The sequence below is a fragment of the Spermophilus citellus genome (assembly GCF_964194105.1).
Source record: "Spermophilus citellus genome assembly, chromosome: 13".
NCBI lineage: Eukaryota > Metazoa > Chordata > Mammalia > Rodentia > Sciuridae > Spermophilus > Spermophilus citellus.
This window is the reverse complement of record NC_138193.1, coordinates 70591578-70608512: the sequence shown is the minus strand read 5'-3', so window position 1 is coordinate 70608512 and position 16935 is coordinate 70591578. Positions and strand designations below refer to the sequence as shown.

The 16935-nt window shown below is 35.0% G+C and overlaps 2 protein-coding genes across 12 annotated transcripts in view; one reads left to right on the top strand and one right to left on the bottom strand.

The window, feature by feature from the left end:
* The first annotated feature begins 3054 nt into the window (after positions 1–3054).
* LOC308632878 (prolyl-tRNA synthetase associated domain-containing protein 1) lies at positions 3055–6130 on the top strand. Its single transcript, XM_081265264.1, has 2 exons — positions 3055–3206; positions 4696–6130. Exons 1-2 carry the CDS (start codon positions 3123–3125, stop codon positions 5125–5127), a joined length of 516 nt encoding a protein of 171 aa, XP_081121390.1. The 5' UTR covers positions 3055–3122; the 3' UTR covers positions 5128–6130.
* Positions 6131–6203: 73 nt separating this feature from the next.
* The window catches only part of CCDC88A (coiled-coil domain containing 88A), a 220116-nt gene continuing 209384 nt past the window's right edge, over positions 6204–16935 (bottom strand). For 4 of the 11 annotated variants that reach the window (XM_081265243.1, XM_081265241.1, XM_081265242.1 and 1 more), the window contains one exon: positions 15036–16568. In XM_081265243.1, the coding sequence (XP_081121369.1) occupies positions 15576–16568 (993 nt within the window). In that variant the 3' untranslated portion in view covers positions 15036–15575. Of the gene's footprint in view, positions 10943–11430; positions 11531–15030; positions 16569–16935 lie in introns of those variants that run through there. The other 7 variants (XM_081265246.1, XM_081265239.1, XM_081265247.1 and 4 more) reach the window with 4 other exon arrangements.

Sequence of the window (16935 nt, the reverse complement as noted above, 5' to 3'; positions counted from 1 at the left end):
ATATATGTTTAACAAATAAATATTGCATTAAACCTGAGTTATGATAGTAGTTTTTTGTTTGTTGATCAGTGACATAGTTCTTTCACCATAGATTATTTAGCTCTGTTTTATAACAAAAGTCTTGGGTTGTAAAATCTTGATTGTAGTATACTTGGTTGTTCAACCACAGGTACTTAAAATTAAAGAAGCCATTAATGCTGAGGCATGGTGGTGCACACCTATAATCCTAGCAATTAAGGAAGTTTTGGCAGAAGGAGCACAAGTTTGAGGCCAGTCTGGACAATTTACCAAGACCCTGTCTCAAAATAAAAAAAATAATAAATGGGCTGGGAAGTAGCTCGGTTGTAAAGCACCCCTTGGTTTAATCCTCAGTACCTAAAACAAATCATTAGTGTACACCAGGGTGTGTGTGTGTTAGTTACCAGGGATTGAACCCAGGGAGAGCTTACTACTGAGTCACATTCCCAGTCTCTTTTTAAACTTTTGAGAGAGGGCTGGCCCCAAACTTGAAATTCTCTGGTCTCAGTCTCCCATGCAGCTAGGATTACAGGCATGCAGTGATCACACATATGTTTAATAAATAAAATTCTTGGAATGGGTGATCTTTACTATTCAAATTTCATTTTTAGCAAAACCTACTGAAAAAAGTGAGCACATCACACCTAATATGCTAAAGCAAATCTTAAATACATTTTAATTAATTAAATATTCTTTTATATACATATGTATATATATATATATATGTCAACTAAATATATATATTTAGTTGTAGATAGACACAATACCTTTATTTTATTTTATTTTTTATGTGGTGCTGAGGATCAAACCCAGTGCCTTGCACATGCTAGGCAAACACTTTACCACTGAGGCCCAGCCCCAGCCCCATGATTAAATATTCTTTTTTTAAAAAAATTTTTTTAGATGTAAATGGACACTGTATCTTTATTTATTTTTATGTGGTACTGAGGATTGAACCCAGTGCCTCATACATGCAAGGCAGGCACTCTACCACTGAGCTATAGCCCCAGCCCCCCATAATTAAATATTCTTAAGAAAACAAAACAGAAAATAGTCTGAATATTCTATTGCTGGAGTTTAAACTCCTAAGTTTAGAAACTTAGGTCAAAAAAAGCTTAAAAAGAGTGACATTTGGTTACACAAAAATGAGTTTACTTCTGTAGATGGAAACTGGAATAAAAGAAACACGATTTGGAGGATATATGACAAATGAAAGACAGATAACTTAATTATTTATCAGTATCAAATCCATTAATATTCATTCAGTGGATAAATGAGCCAAGATAGGAACAAAGTTAGTTCACAAATGGGAAAATAAAATAATAAACATGGAAACAGATGTCATCAGGTGCATTCAGGCTGGTAGGACCACAGACTAAACATGGAAACATATCCAGGTCCTGGGTAATCAGAAAAAAATGCTTATTAAAAAAAAGAAAAAGAAAATTAAATTACAGCCAGGCTTGGTGCACAGCCTGTAATCCCAGCAATTCATGAGGTAAGGCAGGAGGATTATAAATTCAAGGCCAGCCTCATCAATTTAGTGACATCTTGTCTCAAATCAAAATAAAAATAGTGGGGAATGTAGTTCAGTGGTGGAACACCTTGGTCTCAATCCAAAGTACTGTTATAAATAAATAAATAAATAAATAAATAAAATTAAATAAATAAAATTTTAATTTAGAAATTATATATACATATATGTAATAATCAGAAAAATGCATATTAAAAAATAAGTGGTCCCTTTTGTCTGTCAAATTTTAAAATTATATATCTGCCAAAATGTAGAAAAATGGGTTAATTCATACATTGTTAACATATTATAAATAAGAATAATTATTTTGGAAAGCGATTTAGAATATTAGAATTCGTTAACACAGGATGTCCACCAATGCAGAAATGATAAAGAAAATTATTATCCTGGTTTGGGGACGTAGCTTAGGGGAAAAGGACTGGTGTAGCATTGATGAGGCCTAGAGCTCCACCCCAGCACCTCAAAAATAACAAAAACCAATAAAAACTCTTAACAAAACTATGATTTAACTACATATCTATTAAAATAGGAAAACAGTGTAGAAACAGGAAAATGCTTGTAACTGATAAAAGCAGGATACAAAACTGTGTATATATGAAGGTTTCAATTATCTGAAAAACTTTCGTTTATACAAAACAATAAGAATAAAAGAAACAAGCACAAGACTGGAAAGACAGACCTAAGTAGCAATAGCATTATAGGAACACTGGAGTTTGAGTGATCTTTTCTCTTGTTTTCCAAATGCCCTGTAACGGTGTAATGCGATAAATTGATTTTGTTGTTGATATGAATTTACTGAGGCCATGGGAAATGACCTGCTGTTTCTATAATCAGAAATAAAACAACTGCGTGGGGGTGGGGGATGTAGCTCAGTGGTAGGCACAGCACACAAGGTCCTCCAAGGTTTAACCCCCAGCGCCTAGAAGGGGGGGGGGGTAAGCAAATAAGCAAACATGGACCTTAAAAAACAAACAAACAAACAAACAAAACACAACTTAAAAGTCTAGGAGGCAGATAAAGCTGAGAAAATTATCTAAAGTCAGTTCTGGGTGAAATTAATTGTAAATTCAACCCTGATTTCTTTTTCTTTTGCAGCTTCTTCCAAGGTTCCTGGTAAAGACTCATTTTGCAAGTGATAAGTTACCCGAACTCATCCACACAAACATTGAACGTTCCAGGTTCCGTATGAGATTTGAGCCTTAACCTAAATCTCTAAGTGAAACTCTAACGTGGAATTTCATGCCTCACTCAAGTGGTGAATGCGTGTTTGCCAGTATAGCTGAAAACATTGCACCAAGATGTGATCAAACAACCAAGCAAAAGGTGAGTCCGGGTTAGCGCTGCAATGGAAATCGATTCTATTTAAACGAAAAACGTGCGGACCCAGGAAACTTGCGACCGGGTCAGGCAGTCTGACTAGGACCCCGCAGGCGTTAGCGCGTGGAGACGCAGGCCCGCGCAGAGTGGCAAGGCGGCGCGGCCCCGCCTCCGGAAGGTGCGCACACTGGGCTTCCGGCTCGGCTGTCAACCCTCCGGCACTTCCGCCTCCGGCTGTCGGCGTGGCGGTGGAATGGCGGGCTCTGAGTTGCGTGCAGCGCTGGAGCAGCGACTCGATGCCCTTGCCATCCGCACGGAGGTTGTGGAACACCCCGAGGTGAGGCTTCCGCGTTAGGCGTGACTGCAGGGACAGCCCTGGCCAGAGCAGGTGCTCACTCACTGCAGGTCCATCCGCCGAGGCCGTGGAGATAGGCGTTCCAGGGGTGATGTACAGCAGACTGCTTTCGATTAGTGACTGTGAGGTTGTCCTGAAACTTGTTTTCTTCTTGGAGTGACTTGATCACATACTATGTTGAGAACTAGTTCAAAATATGGAAAACTTGTGCATCTAACCGGTCTGGTTGTGGTCAGTTTGTCCACTTTGTGTATATAAAGTGATACAAAGCACCAAACCTCCTATTTAGTGGCCCCTACGTACAGCCGGAGGTGAGGGGTTGATATTTTGCAGTCATGGATCAGTTTATCACAAAGGTTACTCTTTACACTTTACCAGCATGGCAAAAAATCACCATTCCCTCCCAAAAAAAAAAAATGGTTGCGAATATGCACATTTTAACATTTTTAGGACATTTTTAGATGTTGATGAACCTTTATTTTACTCATTTATTTATATGTGGTGCTGAGAATCGAACCCAGTGCCTCCCAGGTGGAAGACAAGAACTATACCACTGAACCACAACCCCCACCCTTTAACATGGTTTAATGTACTAATGTGAATATTTGTACGTTTCCTGAAACTAGTGTAACTTGAGTGGTGCAGGGCATAAAGCTTACCCAAAAGTGACGATCGATGATTGGCTAAAATGGCAATCTCCAAAGACCAGAATACAAAATTAGTATTCCTTACCTTTACAAATCCAACATCAAGACTGTTTTTCTGACCTTCCTCTCTTCCATATGGTCTCTGACATCCCCGCCCCCGACCTTTTGGTATTGAGGGGTGCTTAACCACGGAACCACATTCCAACCCCCAACCCCCGCTTTTTGAGATAGGGTCTTGCTAAGTTGCTGAGGCTGGGTTTGAACTTGCAAACCTCCTGCCTCAGCCTTTTGAGCCACTGGGATTACAGGTGTCGCTAGGATTACCGGTTGTGACTGTGCTGGGCTTTACCTGAGCATATTGCCAGATTTTTTTGATGCTTTTTTTTTAATGTAAGTTTCCAAGTCTTATGCAGCTACTTTTTTTTTTTTTTAAGAGAGAGTGAGAGAGGGGAGAGAGAGAGAATTTTTAATATTTATTTATTTTTTTTTAGTTTTCGGCGGACACAACATCTTTGTTGGTATGTGGTGCTGAGGATCGAACCCGGGCCGCATGCATGCCAGGCGAACGCGCTACCGCTTGAGCCACATCCACAGCCCAGCTGTCTACTTTTAATACCCAAAGTTTAAAGTTTTTTTTTTTTTTTTTTTTTGAATCTGAGAGCATGCTTGGCTGCACCTTGGAATGGAACACTGGTCTGAAGAGAAACTGCCTGAGATCCTAAGATGAGGAATTGAGAAAAGGGATTGTAAATATTTCATAATGTGTAAGTATGTATATATGCATATTAATTCCTAAACTTCTCATATATGTGATTATTTTGTAGGTGTTTACAGTTGAAGAAATGATGCCTCATATCCAGCATCTGAAAGGAGCACATAGTAAGAACCTATTTCTTAAAGACAAAAAGAAAAAAAACTATTGGTTGGTGACAGTTCTTCATGATAGACAAATTAATTTGAATGATCTTGCCAAACAGTTAGGTGTTGGGAGCGGAGGTCTGCGATTTGCTGATGAAACAGTCATGCTAGAAAAGCTGAAAGTTGGTCAAGGCTGTGCCACACCTCTGGCCCTCTTCTGTGATGATGGAGATGTAAAATTTGTTCTGGATTCTGCTTTTCTGGAAGGTGGACACGAAAAGGTATACTTTCATCCAATGACCAATGCCGCAACCATGGGATTGAGCCCTGAAGACTTTCTTACATTTGTGAAGATGACAGGACATGAACCCATAATACTAAATTTTGATAAAAATTAATGCTCCGAATAACTGTATTTCTGAAAACTGTCTTGTAATTTTATTTTTTTAAAATGAATTATATATGATTTATTGAATCTTAAGAATTCAGGCCTAGAAGAAAACAGGCCTTGGGGTGAAGTAAGGACATGGAGTTTTTATTTTATTTCTGGTACCCTATTTTATCCCCCACCCCCCACTTTTTTTTTCCTGGTAATGAAAGTAGTACCAGGAGGCAGGAACAGCGGAGAGAAAGGGGAGGTATTGGAGGGAAAAAAAATGACCATATTATATAGTTATATTGCGTGCCTGTACAAATATATAACAATTCACTATTTTAAATTATATGAAATAAAAATCAAAAAATTGAAAGTGATAAAATAGTATATCTTTGGTTTTGGGATTGTGGCTCAGTGGTAGAGTACTCGCCTACCATGCATTGAGGCACTGGGTTCCATCCTCAGCACCACATAAATGTAAAATAAAGATATTGTGTCCACCTAAAACTAAAAAGTAAATATTAAAAAAATAAAAATAAAAAAGATGGAGTTGGGCGAGGTGGCACATAACTGTAATCCCAGTGACTCGGGAGGCTTAGGCAGGGGGATCACAAGTTTGAAACCAGCCTCAACAACTTAGTGAGACCCTAAGCAACTCAGTGAGACCCTGTGTCAAAATAAAAAAATGAAAAGGTATGGGATTATAACTTAGTGGTGAAATGCTCCTAGATTAAATCCCCAGTACTGAAAAATTAAAAATAAAAAGACATACTGAGGTAGTTTTAGTCAATTCAGATCCTGTTTTCCATCTCCTATAACAGTAAGTTGTTACAGGAATGCCTTAAACAATTAGGAACGCTTAGCTTTAGCTATCTTACATCTTTAGAATGCTTATTGTACTTGAAAAAGCAAGCTGAAAAACAGTATGTGTGAAATTTACACATGGTAATATACATAATACAATAAAAATAAATTATTATTTCGGGAAATGGGGATTAAGGAATAAGGATTCTCCAACAAGATAATTAAAACAAACATGGGAGAAAAGGATAAAAACTCCGTTGTTGGGTGTTCCATTGATTTTTATGCCATTAAAAATGATTATCTGGTTCAGAGGTTATAAATCTGAACATACTTCCACAAGTTTCTTCTGTCCTTTAGGGTATTTTACTACACTATTTCTAGGATTTTACTCATTTTCTTTCAGTTAGGACATCTGAAATAGTATAAAAGCCTATAAAAATGTAGTCAGTTGTCATATAGAAACTAGTTAAAAAACCAGAAAATTTGACTTTTTTTCACTTCACTTAGAATCAAACAAAAGCCTTCATTAACTGAGGATCTGACATGGTTTAGATTACAAGAAATCCTGTTGTGGGTCATTAAAATTCACATACTTTCTCTAGTACATAATCAAATGGGATGTTACTGAAAGGTAAAATAAAGGTAATGATTACTTGACTGTAAAGTTTCATGTTAGTTTTTAACTAGTCTGTACTCTATTTCTAAGACAATAGTAATTTTAGGTTGCTTTGCACATAAAATGAAGGAATAAAATCTTAATTTGAGGACCTTGAGAAGCTTGTCTGATGGTGAAAACAGGTCTAGGAGGTCTGATTTGCCCAAGGATACAAGGCAAATTGCCCCCCAAAGTCTGTAAGTGGAAATTTTGTGCAGTCTAGTACACTGGTCCCCACTTCTCTGCAGTTTTGCTTTCTGAGGTTTTAGTTACTCATGGTCAACCACAATCCAAAAATAAGTGAAAATTCCTGAAATAATTCACAAGTTTTAAACTGGGTGTTGTTCTGAGTAGCATGATGAAATCTCACATCTCATCCAGCTTGGGGTGTTTATCATTTCTTTGTCCAGTGTATCTATGCTGTACCAGCCCTTTAGTCACTTAGTAGCCCTCTTGGTTACCAGACTGACAGTGGATCAACCATGTTAGGATCAACTGTAGTGGTATCAACTGTGTTAGGATAACTGTAGTATTGCTGTTCAAGTAATTCTTATGTAGTAGTAGTCTAATGCTTTGTTACAATTCCTACATCATTGACCTCACCCCGCCCTTACTTCATCACATTATTTTTATCATTTGACATCTCATGAGTGAATACAATAAGATATTGAAAAAGATTACACTCATGTAACTTTTATTATCGTATATGTTATAATTATTCTATTATTGGTTACTAGCATTAATGTCTTACTGTGTCTATAAACTTTTATCATAGTTATGTATGTTATAGGAAAAAACAGTACATATAGAATTTGGTATTACTTAACTTAATACTTTTATCAGGGATCCACTGGGTTTTGGCCTATATGGGGGGGGGCAATATATGTAAACTGTATTTATACCTATTTTGGGATTGAGAGAACTGACAGAGACTCTTCACTTTCTCCCCAAACCTCTAATATTCATCCCAGTATGATAAGAGCAAAGTAATCTGAAGTTAGGAATTACATCTGAAAGTAGTTCTCCAGGGTACAGAATGACACTTGGTTAAAATTATGACTTAAGAATGATTACTACTTCTTGTAAAAAATCACCTTTTATTTTTTATATATCAGTCTGAAAAGTGAATGTTAATCCAACTTTTTAAAGGAGAAACAAAGTTAAAAGCTAAGTTGAAAATGAATGTTTTTAAAAGACAAATCAAACAATGGTGCCTCTTTTCACGAGTTGGATTTCTATGGCTGATATTAAGTATTGCCAAGTAATAAACATTTTGCCATTCAACTCCAAATTCTCATCAGCATTAGTTTTAAAGGAAATGTTACAGTTATATATTGATTTGGTATTTAATAACAGTTGTAAGTACAATGGCAAACACTGGAGAAAGAACCCTTAGAAAAGAAAAAGGCCATTTAAAATCAGGTTTTGTCAATGGGGGTTGTAAGTGCAACATTATCCGTTAAGCATTCCTTTTAAGGCATTTCATTATCCAAATAACATGTACATCAAGTTTGTAAGTTATAAAATGGGCTCCTTTTGTATTACTCATTCAAGGCTTTAAGAAAAAAAACACATTTTGGGATTAAGTAGTTAAAAAGAAAACCACAAAATTCACTTTTCTTTTAAAAAGTAACTTAAAATACAAAAGTAATTTAGAATACATTATTATTCCCATTATAATTTCAGATTTGGTACAGTATCATTTTCATTTCCTGACATAATCTGTTAAGACAGTACAGGTTGTAGAACTTGATCTGTGAGGTGGCTGCAATTCTATTACACACACGGTGGTTTTTTAAAATAGGCCCTTAACATGCCTGGCATGAAAGGTGCTACATACGAACCTGTCTTATAAACTCTTTGGTAACCACCAATTCAAAAACTTGGACCAAAACATTTCCACATGGCTAGATTTGAAGCACATGATTACAGCTCTAGGCCAAAGTTATTACCCTGTATATTGAATTTTTCAGTTTCCTTAAGGGTTTTAGGTATTGATTCAGAGTAGAACCAGAAAATTAAAAGTATGTCTGGCTCATCAGGAATAGGCCCTGGTGAGTTTCCAGTTGGCTTTACTATTTTGTTTGACAGAAGTTTATGTAAGGTAAAAGAGTGGCTTCCTACATGTTTGCTTCTGGCGGTAGCTTTTGGAGAAAGTAAAATATTCATGTGGTTATTATCTAGTCCTTTCTTGAAATGGTATGAAAAAGGTGATGAATATAATTGAGAGTATTTGTATTTTTACAGTCTCACTATGTCCCCTTCTTTGAGTCTTTTCAATTGTCCTTTTAGATCAGCCTTTTTAAATTTAGTACTTCAAAGGCTGTCATTCAGCATTTTCTGTAGAAACAGTAATGTGCTGGTTAATTCAGCAGATTCTCTATTTTAGAATATTAGTATCCTGGAGAGGTGAAAGTGTGATATTCATCTTCATTGGGCCACCTCACACTCATTAAATTTCAACTTTTCAATAACAGTTCTGGGATGTGTCCTAGCTGTGCAAATTAGATGCTAGTTAATATAAATCTAAGTTACCCACTTACTGTATTTAGCTAAAACATAATGTCTACATTTACTTTCAACTTACCCAACCAAAAATAAATTTACATTTTTTTACATGCAAAGTGTCTCTAGACTGTCATGATATCCATTTACCAATTTGATACTTGAATCAAGGGAGTCATGATAGAGAGATCTCAAAGTCTAGAGAATAGATTTTGAATATTTCTGTTGTGCAATATTTGTATTTCAGTAAGAATCTTTTGTATTTACATTTATATAGCACCTTTCATCCAAGAGTTTCAAAGAGATTTAACTTTATTTGGTGGCAAAACCTACGTTAATGATGACACTGAGTTAATAAATCCAAGTTCTCTAATTTTCATTTCTATTTCTGGTCAGCTAAACATGCTGTCTCTCTTTCTTTTTTATTGATGGTCTTTCCAAAGACAACTATAAACACAACACTGCTAACCAAAAAGAGAGACAGATGGACGGAAGGGGAGAGAGGCTATTCTCATGGCTACTGGGTTAGTAATGATACACACACAGTTCATAAACCACATATTAAGGAATAAGGAATCATTTCTAAAAAGTCCTTTAGAGCTGGTAATGAGAGCCTAAGAAGTGTGCTATTAAAATAAAAAATAGTCAATATCTTATTTCAGAAGACTATTTGATATTTATTGTTAAGTAATGAATTTGTATTAATGAGTATCAATGCAGTTTTTTTGGACTTCATAAGAAAATAAAACTGTGATATAAAAATTGGAACTACTAAAAAATGATGTTTCTCTGGGTTAACTAAATCTACTTTTTTGTGCTTCTTCCAAATGTTTAAGGTAACAAATGCATACAAATATTTCAAAAGTACCTGTTATTCAGTTTTCAACTTTAATGTAATATTATAAAGAACAAAAACAGAAAAGTTCTTATTAATAAATGATAACCTTAATAATAAATGAGTTCCTGGCAAAATGCAGATCGTAATAAATTATTTACATTATTTTTGCCATAAGAAAACTTCTTAAGCAACAGTCAGCTCTCAAGTTAAAAAAAAAAAAAGAAAAAAGAAAAGAAACATACGTAGCCCAACAGTAAAGAAGTGAAACAGTGAAACAGCTTTACCTTGGGAATGCTATTTAATGGAAAACCATCTTATTAAAAAAAGTTTCAGAAAAACACTTTTATCTTGGATCCATGTATGAATGCTTAGTGTAGCTTAGTTAGGAATAAGGAAGATTAATATTTTTATAACTCCTATCTCTTGTTATGAATTTTCAGATTTATCTTATAAACTGAATTTTTTGCAGTGCATCAAAGATAACTGACTTTAAAAAGAAAAAAAGTACCAACACATGCAGTCTAACGAAAAAATGGCTCTGACATGCCAAAACAATTTTCTCTGTATCTTCATATATAGTACATTCCACAAAATACTACAGCATTTAATTTAGATTTACACAACTAAATATAAATGGCTAGATTTGGACTAATACTTTGCAGAAGCATTAAGCAAACATAGATAAATTCATAAACAAATGATGAGAGAAGTAGATTGTTCCTGGAGTACTTCTTTTAACACTTGACCTTAAAACACTTGGTCCTTAGTGAGAGAATGTCCTTTATTCAGTAGAGCTTAACAATACAACGTATAGTTAAGTCCTAAAACCTTCTAAAACTTTTGGCAGTTGAATCCAGTAGTGCTCCTTGATTCAAGGAAGGAATGAAGGTTTGTATTTCTTGCCTGCTCTATTCATGAAGGATTGTTTAAAAGTCTCCTTAAAGATTTTTAAAAAATGGTTCCTACAGTTGCTAGGTGTCTTGTTACTTCAGAAATAAAGGCTTCATACTGAGAAACTGAAGGACACTTTTCTCTCTGTATTTAGTTGAAAGGCAGAAAGAAGAAAGAAAATATAAGAAAAGTTTGAAGATAAGAGGGATACTAACTACAGAACAGCCACTATGAACAGCATGCACCAGATACTTCAATGGGAATGACAGAGTGACAGAAAATGAGACAACTTTTCTTTATAGAATAGGCATCTAGTTTATTCTCATTAGTTATCAACAAAATAGTAGGGGAAGCTCTATTTTTACCACAAAAAGATTATCATTACTCACCAGGAAAATTAAATTTAAAGTGAAGGGAAAAAAAGAATTTGTAAAGATTTGTTCCCTGCCCTGACAGGCAAAAACCTAGGGCAACCAACTAATCTTGTTTTACTAGTAAACAAGACAGAAAGTCAACCAATTAAGCAAGCAATATTTACATCTGTTAATGCAATATGCACTTGTTCTCAACTTAATTTGGTTAGTTTATATAAATGAGACTAATCTCATTTACATTATAAGCAGTAAACTCACCACTTGGCCCACATGTCATGTAGTGGGCAATAGAATTAGGAGCTTTGTTGCTCCCTAGACCTGCTTTTTGAATGTCTGCTTTCTTGTACTTTGTCCACATCTGCAGGAGAAAAGCAGTTCATGTTATTTATTCAAAGTTAAACAAAACAATTCATGAAGAGTAGACACTAAAGAGTTCTCATTGAGTAGGGTAAGGAGAAGGAAACTGTAACTGGGAAATTTATTAACCTGATAGACATCTCATTATTTAAAGATGATTTTCACACTTAGTTAATTTATTTTTCAGTATCAGGGACTGAACTCAGGGACACATTACAAATGAGTTACATCCCTAGCTCTTTTTATTGTTTGAGACAGGGTCTCACTAAGTTACTTATGCCCTTGCTTAAGCTGCTGAGTTGGCCTCGAACTTAAAATCTTCCTGTCTAAGCCTCCCATGTTGTTGGGATTACAGGCATGTGCCACTGCACCTGGCTTAATTTTTACAATTTATTTATATAATTATGAATTTATGTATTTATTTATTTAGTTCAGGGCTGAGGACTGAACCCAGGGCCTCACAAATGCCAGGCAAAGTGCTGTTGCACCGAGTCACATCTCTAGCCCTTGATTTTTATATTTTAAAGCTACAAACATTATAAAAGCTATCACTATTTCTTAAAAACCTATAACAATGACATTTTTCTGTGTGTCAGGCTCACATGATTTATTTAGTAAATATTTGTTTATTTACCAAATGGTTACGTAACATACAGTTTTTTTTTAAACTTTATTTTATTTATTTAGTATTTTATGTGGTGTTGAGGGTGCTGAGAATCAAACCCAGTGCCACACATGTGCTTGGCAACTGCTCTACCACTGAGCCACAACCTCAGACCTACATACAGTTTTTAAAGTAAACTATAATTTTGCATATAACAGAAGCATTCAGAATGAAATATTTGTATTATTTACTAAGAAAACCGGGGTTGAGTTATATTTTTTAAATAATATGCCACTCATATTGATTACAGCTAAAATTGTTTTGCTCAAAGTGGATCTATAGCATGATATTATGTGTATAATATTGCACAAATCATATGGGTATAACTTCTAGAAACCTAACTCAGGAATATAAAAGCTATTTAATTTCATTGTTTATAAAATTGAATAATTTTGAATCTTCAAATGGTTTTCAAATAAACCTTTGTGAAGCTGTAGATATTCAGGGAGATGTCTTGGAGAAAATAAGCGCAGCTGCTTAACTGAGTCTGAATTAATTTATCTTAAATTTTCTTTTGCCATCTATGTAAATTTTCATTTACAGAAAGTATTATGCTAATTTAAACAAAAGTTTTGGAGGCAATGGTTCTGTACAATTTGTAAGTTTTTTTCCCCCACCACAAAAATTTTACTTCAATTGTTCTGAAGTAACGTAGGTAAGATACTAGTTTTGTTTTGGGGAAATTTCATGATTCCATAGCAGTTGATGGTTTCTGGAGGAAGTCTAATCTGCATTCGCAGACAATCTTCAGGACTCATGGAAATGTTATGTATTTGTTCTATATGCACAGTGTATATATTCATTTTGAAAATATGCTATCTATCTATACACATACAATTATTTGGGAGGAAATACTTCTTTCCTATAAGTTTAATTTTGTAAAATAACCACATTAATATAACAGTACATGAGTTTTAAATGTATTTTGAATGAATAAAGTTAATATTTTAAGTTTAAAGTATTATGGGTAGACTTATGATATCTAAAAAATTTGAAATACTTGCAAAACAATCTTTGACTCAATATGGAAAAGGAACAACACTAATTGTATTTGTATCATATATGGCTCCCATCTAATCTCAGCTATATTTACCATTAAACTGATACTAGGTTATAAAAAAAGACTATAATCCCAGTGATTTGGGAAGCTGAGGAGGAGGATGGCAAGTTTGAGGTCAGCCTTGGCCACTCAGTGAGACCCTATGGGTTGGAGGGGAGTAAAAGGGAATGGGAATGCAATTCAGTGGTACAGCATCCCTAGGTTCAATACCCAGTGAGAGAGAGAGAGAGAGAGAGAGAGAGGGGGGGGGGCGGAAGGGGAGAAGGAGAAGAAGAAGAAGGAGGGGGAGGGGACAGAGAGAAAACGGGGGAAAATATTAGTACCCAAAATTTTGGAATGTTAGGACTAATTGAGCAAAACCTGATAGTAAGATAGAATGAAGTATTCATGCAGAAAGTGTAGTTGGTGGTACTAAAAAAGGTGAAAATTTCTGATTTTGTGCATCTGATTACCTGTACTAGACCAAATGGAAGGAACCTAATCTGTGAAATGATCTTATGTTAAGTATGAGACTTAATTTACCAAGGATACACATTTCATTAAGCGAAGATTCTCTGTGATTTTTCCTCTAGTCCAATAATAACAGCTTAATAATAATGAATATAAAATAATAATTAATTCCTTCTTACTTAAAGTCACATTTCAAGGCATTCCTTCCAGATTCCAGGCTGAGTTATTTTCAGTAATAGTTAGGCTCAACCAAAATGGCAAAAATATTCCAAAGACAGATCTAAGATATATTCCTCCAGATGTAAGTGAATCAGGATTACAGTTTTTTTTCCCTTAATATTCTGGGAATTAGAAATTCAAGTTTATCTGATTTGCTTTAAAAGTTATATTAACATAGGAAGATAATTTAGAAGTTTATGACAGGGCTGAGGTGTACCTCAGTGGTAGAGCACTTGCCTAGCATGCGCGAGGCACTGGGTTCAATTCTCAGCATCATATAAAAATAAATAAATAAATAAAATAAAGGTATTGTGTCCATCTACAACTTAAAAAAAAGTTTACAACAACGGAGTTAAGAGTTTGCAAATATTGGGCTGGGGATGTGGCTCAAGCGGTAGCGCGCTCGCCTGGCATGTGTGCGGCCCGGGTTCGATCCTCAGCACCACATACCAACAAAGATGTTGTGTCCGCCGAGAACTAAAAAAAAATAAATATTAAAAAAAAAGAGTTTGCAAATATTATATTTATCTTATATATCGTGTTTTTTGCTACAGCGTTTATATTTGTTCTTGTTCTATAATTTGTCTTATAAAAACACATTTGTTTGTTTAAATGGTTACAAGTCCTAATTGTACATTTTAGCAAAATGTATTAATTTTAAAAAATTGCTTTAAGGAAATACATACATATTTTAATCATTAATTACAGAAGTGATGATTTTCACTTTGTAAACTTGCTACCCTTTTGAAATAGAAGTAAAAATACAAAAATTTCGAACATATTGAGTATGATTGTTTATTTCTCTTTGAGTCTATAAAAAAAGAACTAGAAAAACTACTATGTTAACTGGTTCCAAGTAAATAAATCATCTTGAAGGAAAGATAGTACTTAAACTGTTGTATTTATCAGGAAAATGCAAAGAAGAGAATTAGTACAACTGCTTCTAGTCACTGTGTAAATGACATTTAAATTTGAAGGGGATTTCAATGGGTAACACTGAATTTATGAATATTTACAATGTCTTAAATCTGAACAATATTTTATAAAAATGGGCATCATTAAAATTTGCTACACAAAATGTTAAATTGCATTATTAACTATTTCTTTGTATGCACAACAGACAGCATAGTTAAACTATATAAGAAAATGATTTTTTTACATATTTTTCTTACTAATACTTACATGTGCAATATAAAGTGCACATTCTGGGATAAAAAGGAGAGAGAGAAAAGTAGGAGCAGAAGATGAAGAAGGAGAGTGAGTGGACATTCGCTTTTTGGAAGCAACAAAGCAAATATGACTTTGAAATGTATTATTGGTAACAGAACATGCAACTATTTTAACATGCATAAGATATCAATGTAATAACCTCTTTATCAAGTGACAAAAAATGTGAAAGAGGAGCACATATAGTTGAGGTTTTTAAAGTCATGCATAAAATGTACAATGTAATTAATATTTCATGCAGGCTTTGGTGTGGTCACACATTTATGTATATATACATGCCATCACATACAGCTGAAGACAATGCCACAATTTTCAAATTAAAAAAAAAAAAACTAGCCAAATGATACTTTTCAATAGCAGCTCTTCAAATCAGATTAGAGAAGCACAGTGCATATTAAAGAACATCAAAGTATTGTGCAAATTTGATCATACACAACCATATTCATACCAAACAGTTTGATTATCCTCAGAAACCAACAATGCAGCTTCTGTGTCATCAGGATAGAGGCATGCAGGAATGATAAGGTTATTGCTATCTACAGAGGACTGTGAGTTACTGTTACTAGGGTTCTGACTATCAGAACACTGCTCATTATCTTTCTTTGCAGCTTTATCCGAAGGGGCAAAAACCTGGTCAGTATCTCTGGTGACTGATCTGAGAGGTAACCCACTTATGTTACTAACTAATTCTGTATTCAGGGATAAGAATGGCTGAGATGAATGAACCATAGTAAGTGATCCTATGTTATCTTTAGTTGCTATTCCAAATGCCTCATTAGATATATTAAAAGTAGCAAAAGTTTGGTTTGGAAAATGTGACTTTTCTGTTCTTGAGCTTCTAGTCAGGGCAGATAGAGACTCAAGCATATCTGTAGCTAAATCATTTTGGGCATGAGAATCTACAGCACGTGTTGAACTGTGAAATGCATGAGAGGACCACTGGTGTAAATGGTACTCACTAGATGCTGCAGTGATGTTGCTATCAGCAGCAGGTGGTGGTGAATCAACTGATACAGGTACTCTACTGTCCTTGGTCAAAAAATCATGGATGCTTGTCCTTCGTGTAGTTCCTTCGGCAGTAGAGATCACACTACTTGCACGAGGTAAAGTGGCATAAGGATTGCTATCTTTTGATTGTCGTGACAGAGAGGTTTCTTTTACTAATTTTATCTTTCCTTGAGTGCCTGGTGTAGTTTTTCCTGAAGAACTAATGAAGTATGCATCTTCAGTCTTTCGAGGACCAGATCTCACAAATTCAGGCTTAGTTGTCCGTCTCTCATAGAAGTCCCCTGGGGCTTTTCCACTTACTGACCTGGCAAGACCAGAGCTAACTGGTTTGTCTTTTCCCAAAAAGTCAGAAGAGACAGACAAACTTTTCATTACTTCATCTAAGAGATTCTCTTGGCTTGAGGACTTTAACTGTTTAAAAAAAAAATTAAAACAGATCAGTAAATACAGCCATGTTTTGATTTTCCTGATATACTGAGCTGTATGATATACAGATGCTGGTAATTCTTAACACTCCAGAATTTTTTTAAAAAAGCTCTAAAGTTCAAACAGATATTTAACTTGTGATTTAACTTGTGGTATTCTTCTTCTTCTTCTTTTTTTTTTTGGCACCATGGATTTGAACCCAGAGGCACTAAACCACTGAACCACATCCCCAGCCCTTTTTTATTTTGAGACAGGATCTCACTATGTTTTGTAGGGCCTCCCTAAATTGCTGAGGCTAGCTTTGAACTTGCAATCCTTCAGCCTCAGCCTCCTGAACCCTGGGATTACAACC

What these genes read in the sequence shown, in the direction of transcription:
- LOC308632878 (XM_081265264.1), top strand. Translation starts at nt 3,123, where the DNA reads ATGGCGGGCTCTGAGTTGCGTGCAGCGCTGGAGCAGCGACTCGATGCC. An exon ending in AGGTTGTGGAACACCCCGAG is followed by an intron (nt 3,207 to 4,695) that starts GTGAGGCTTCCG and finishes ATTATTTTGTAG; the next exon opens with GTGTTTACAGTTGAAGAAAT.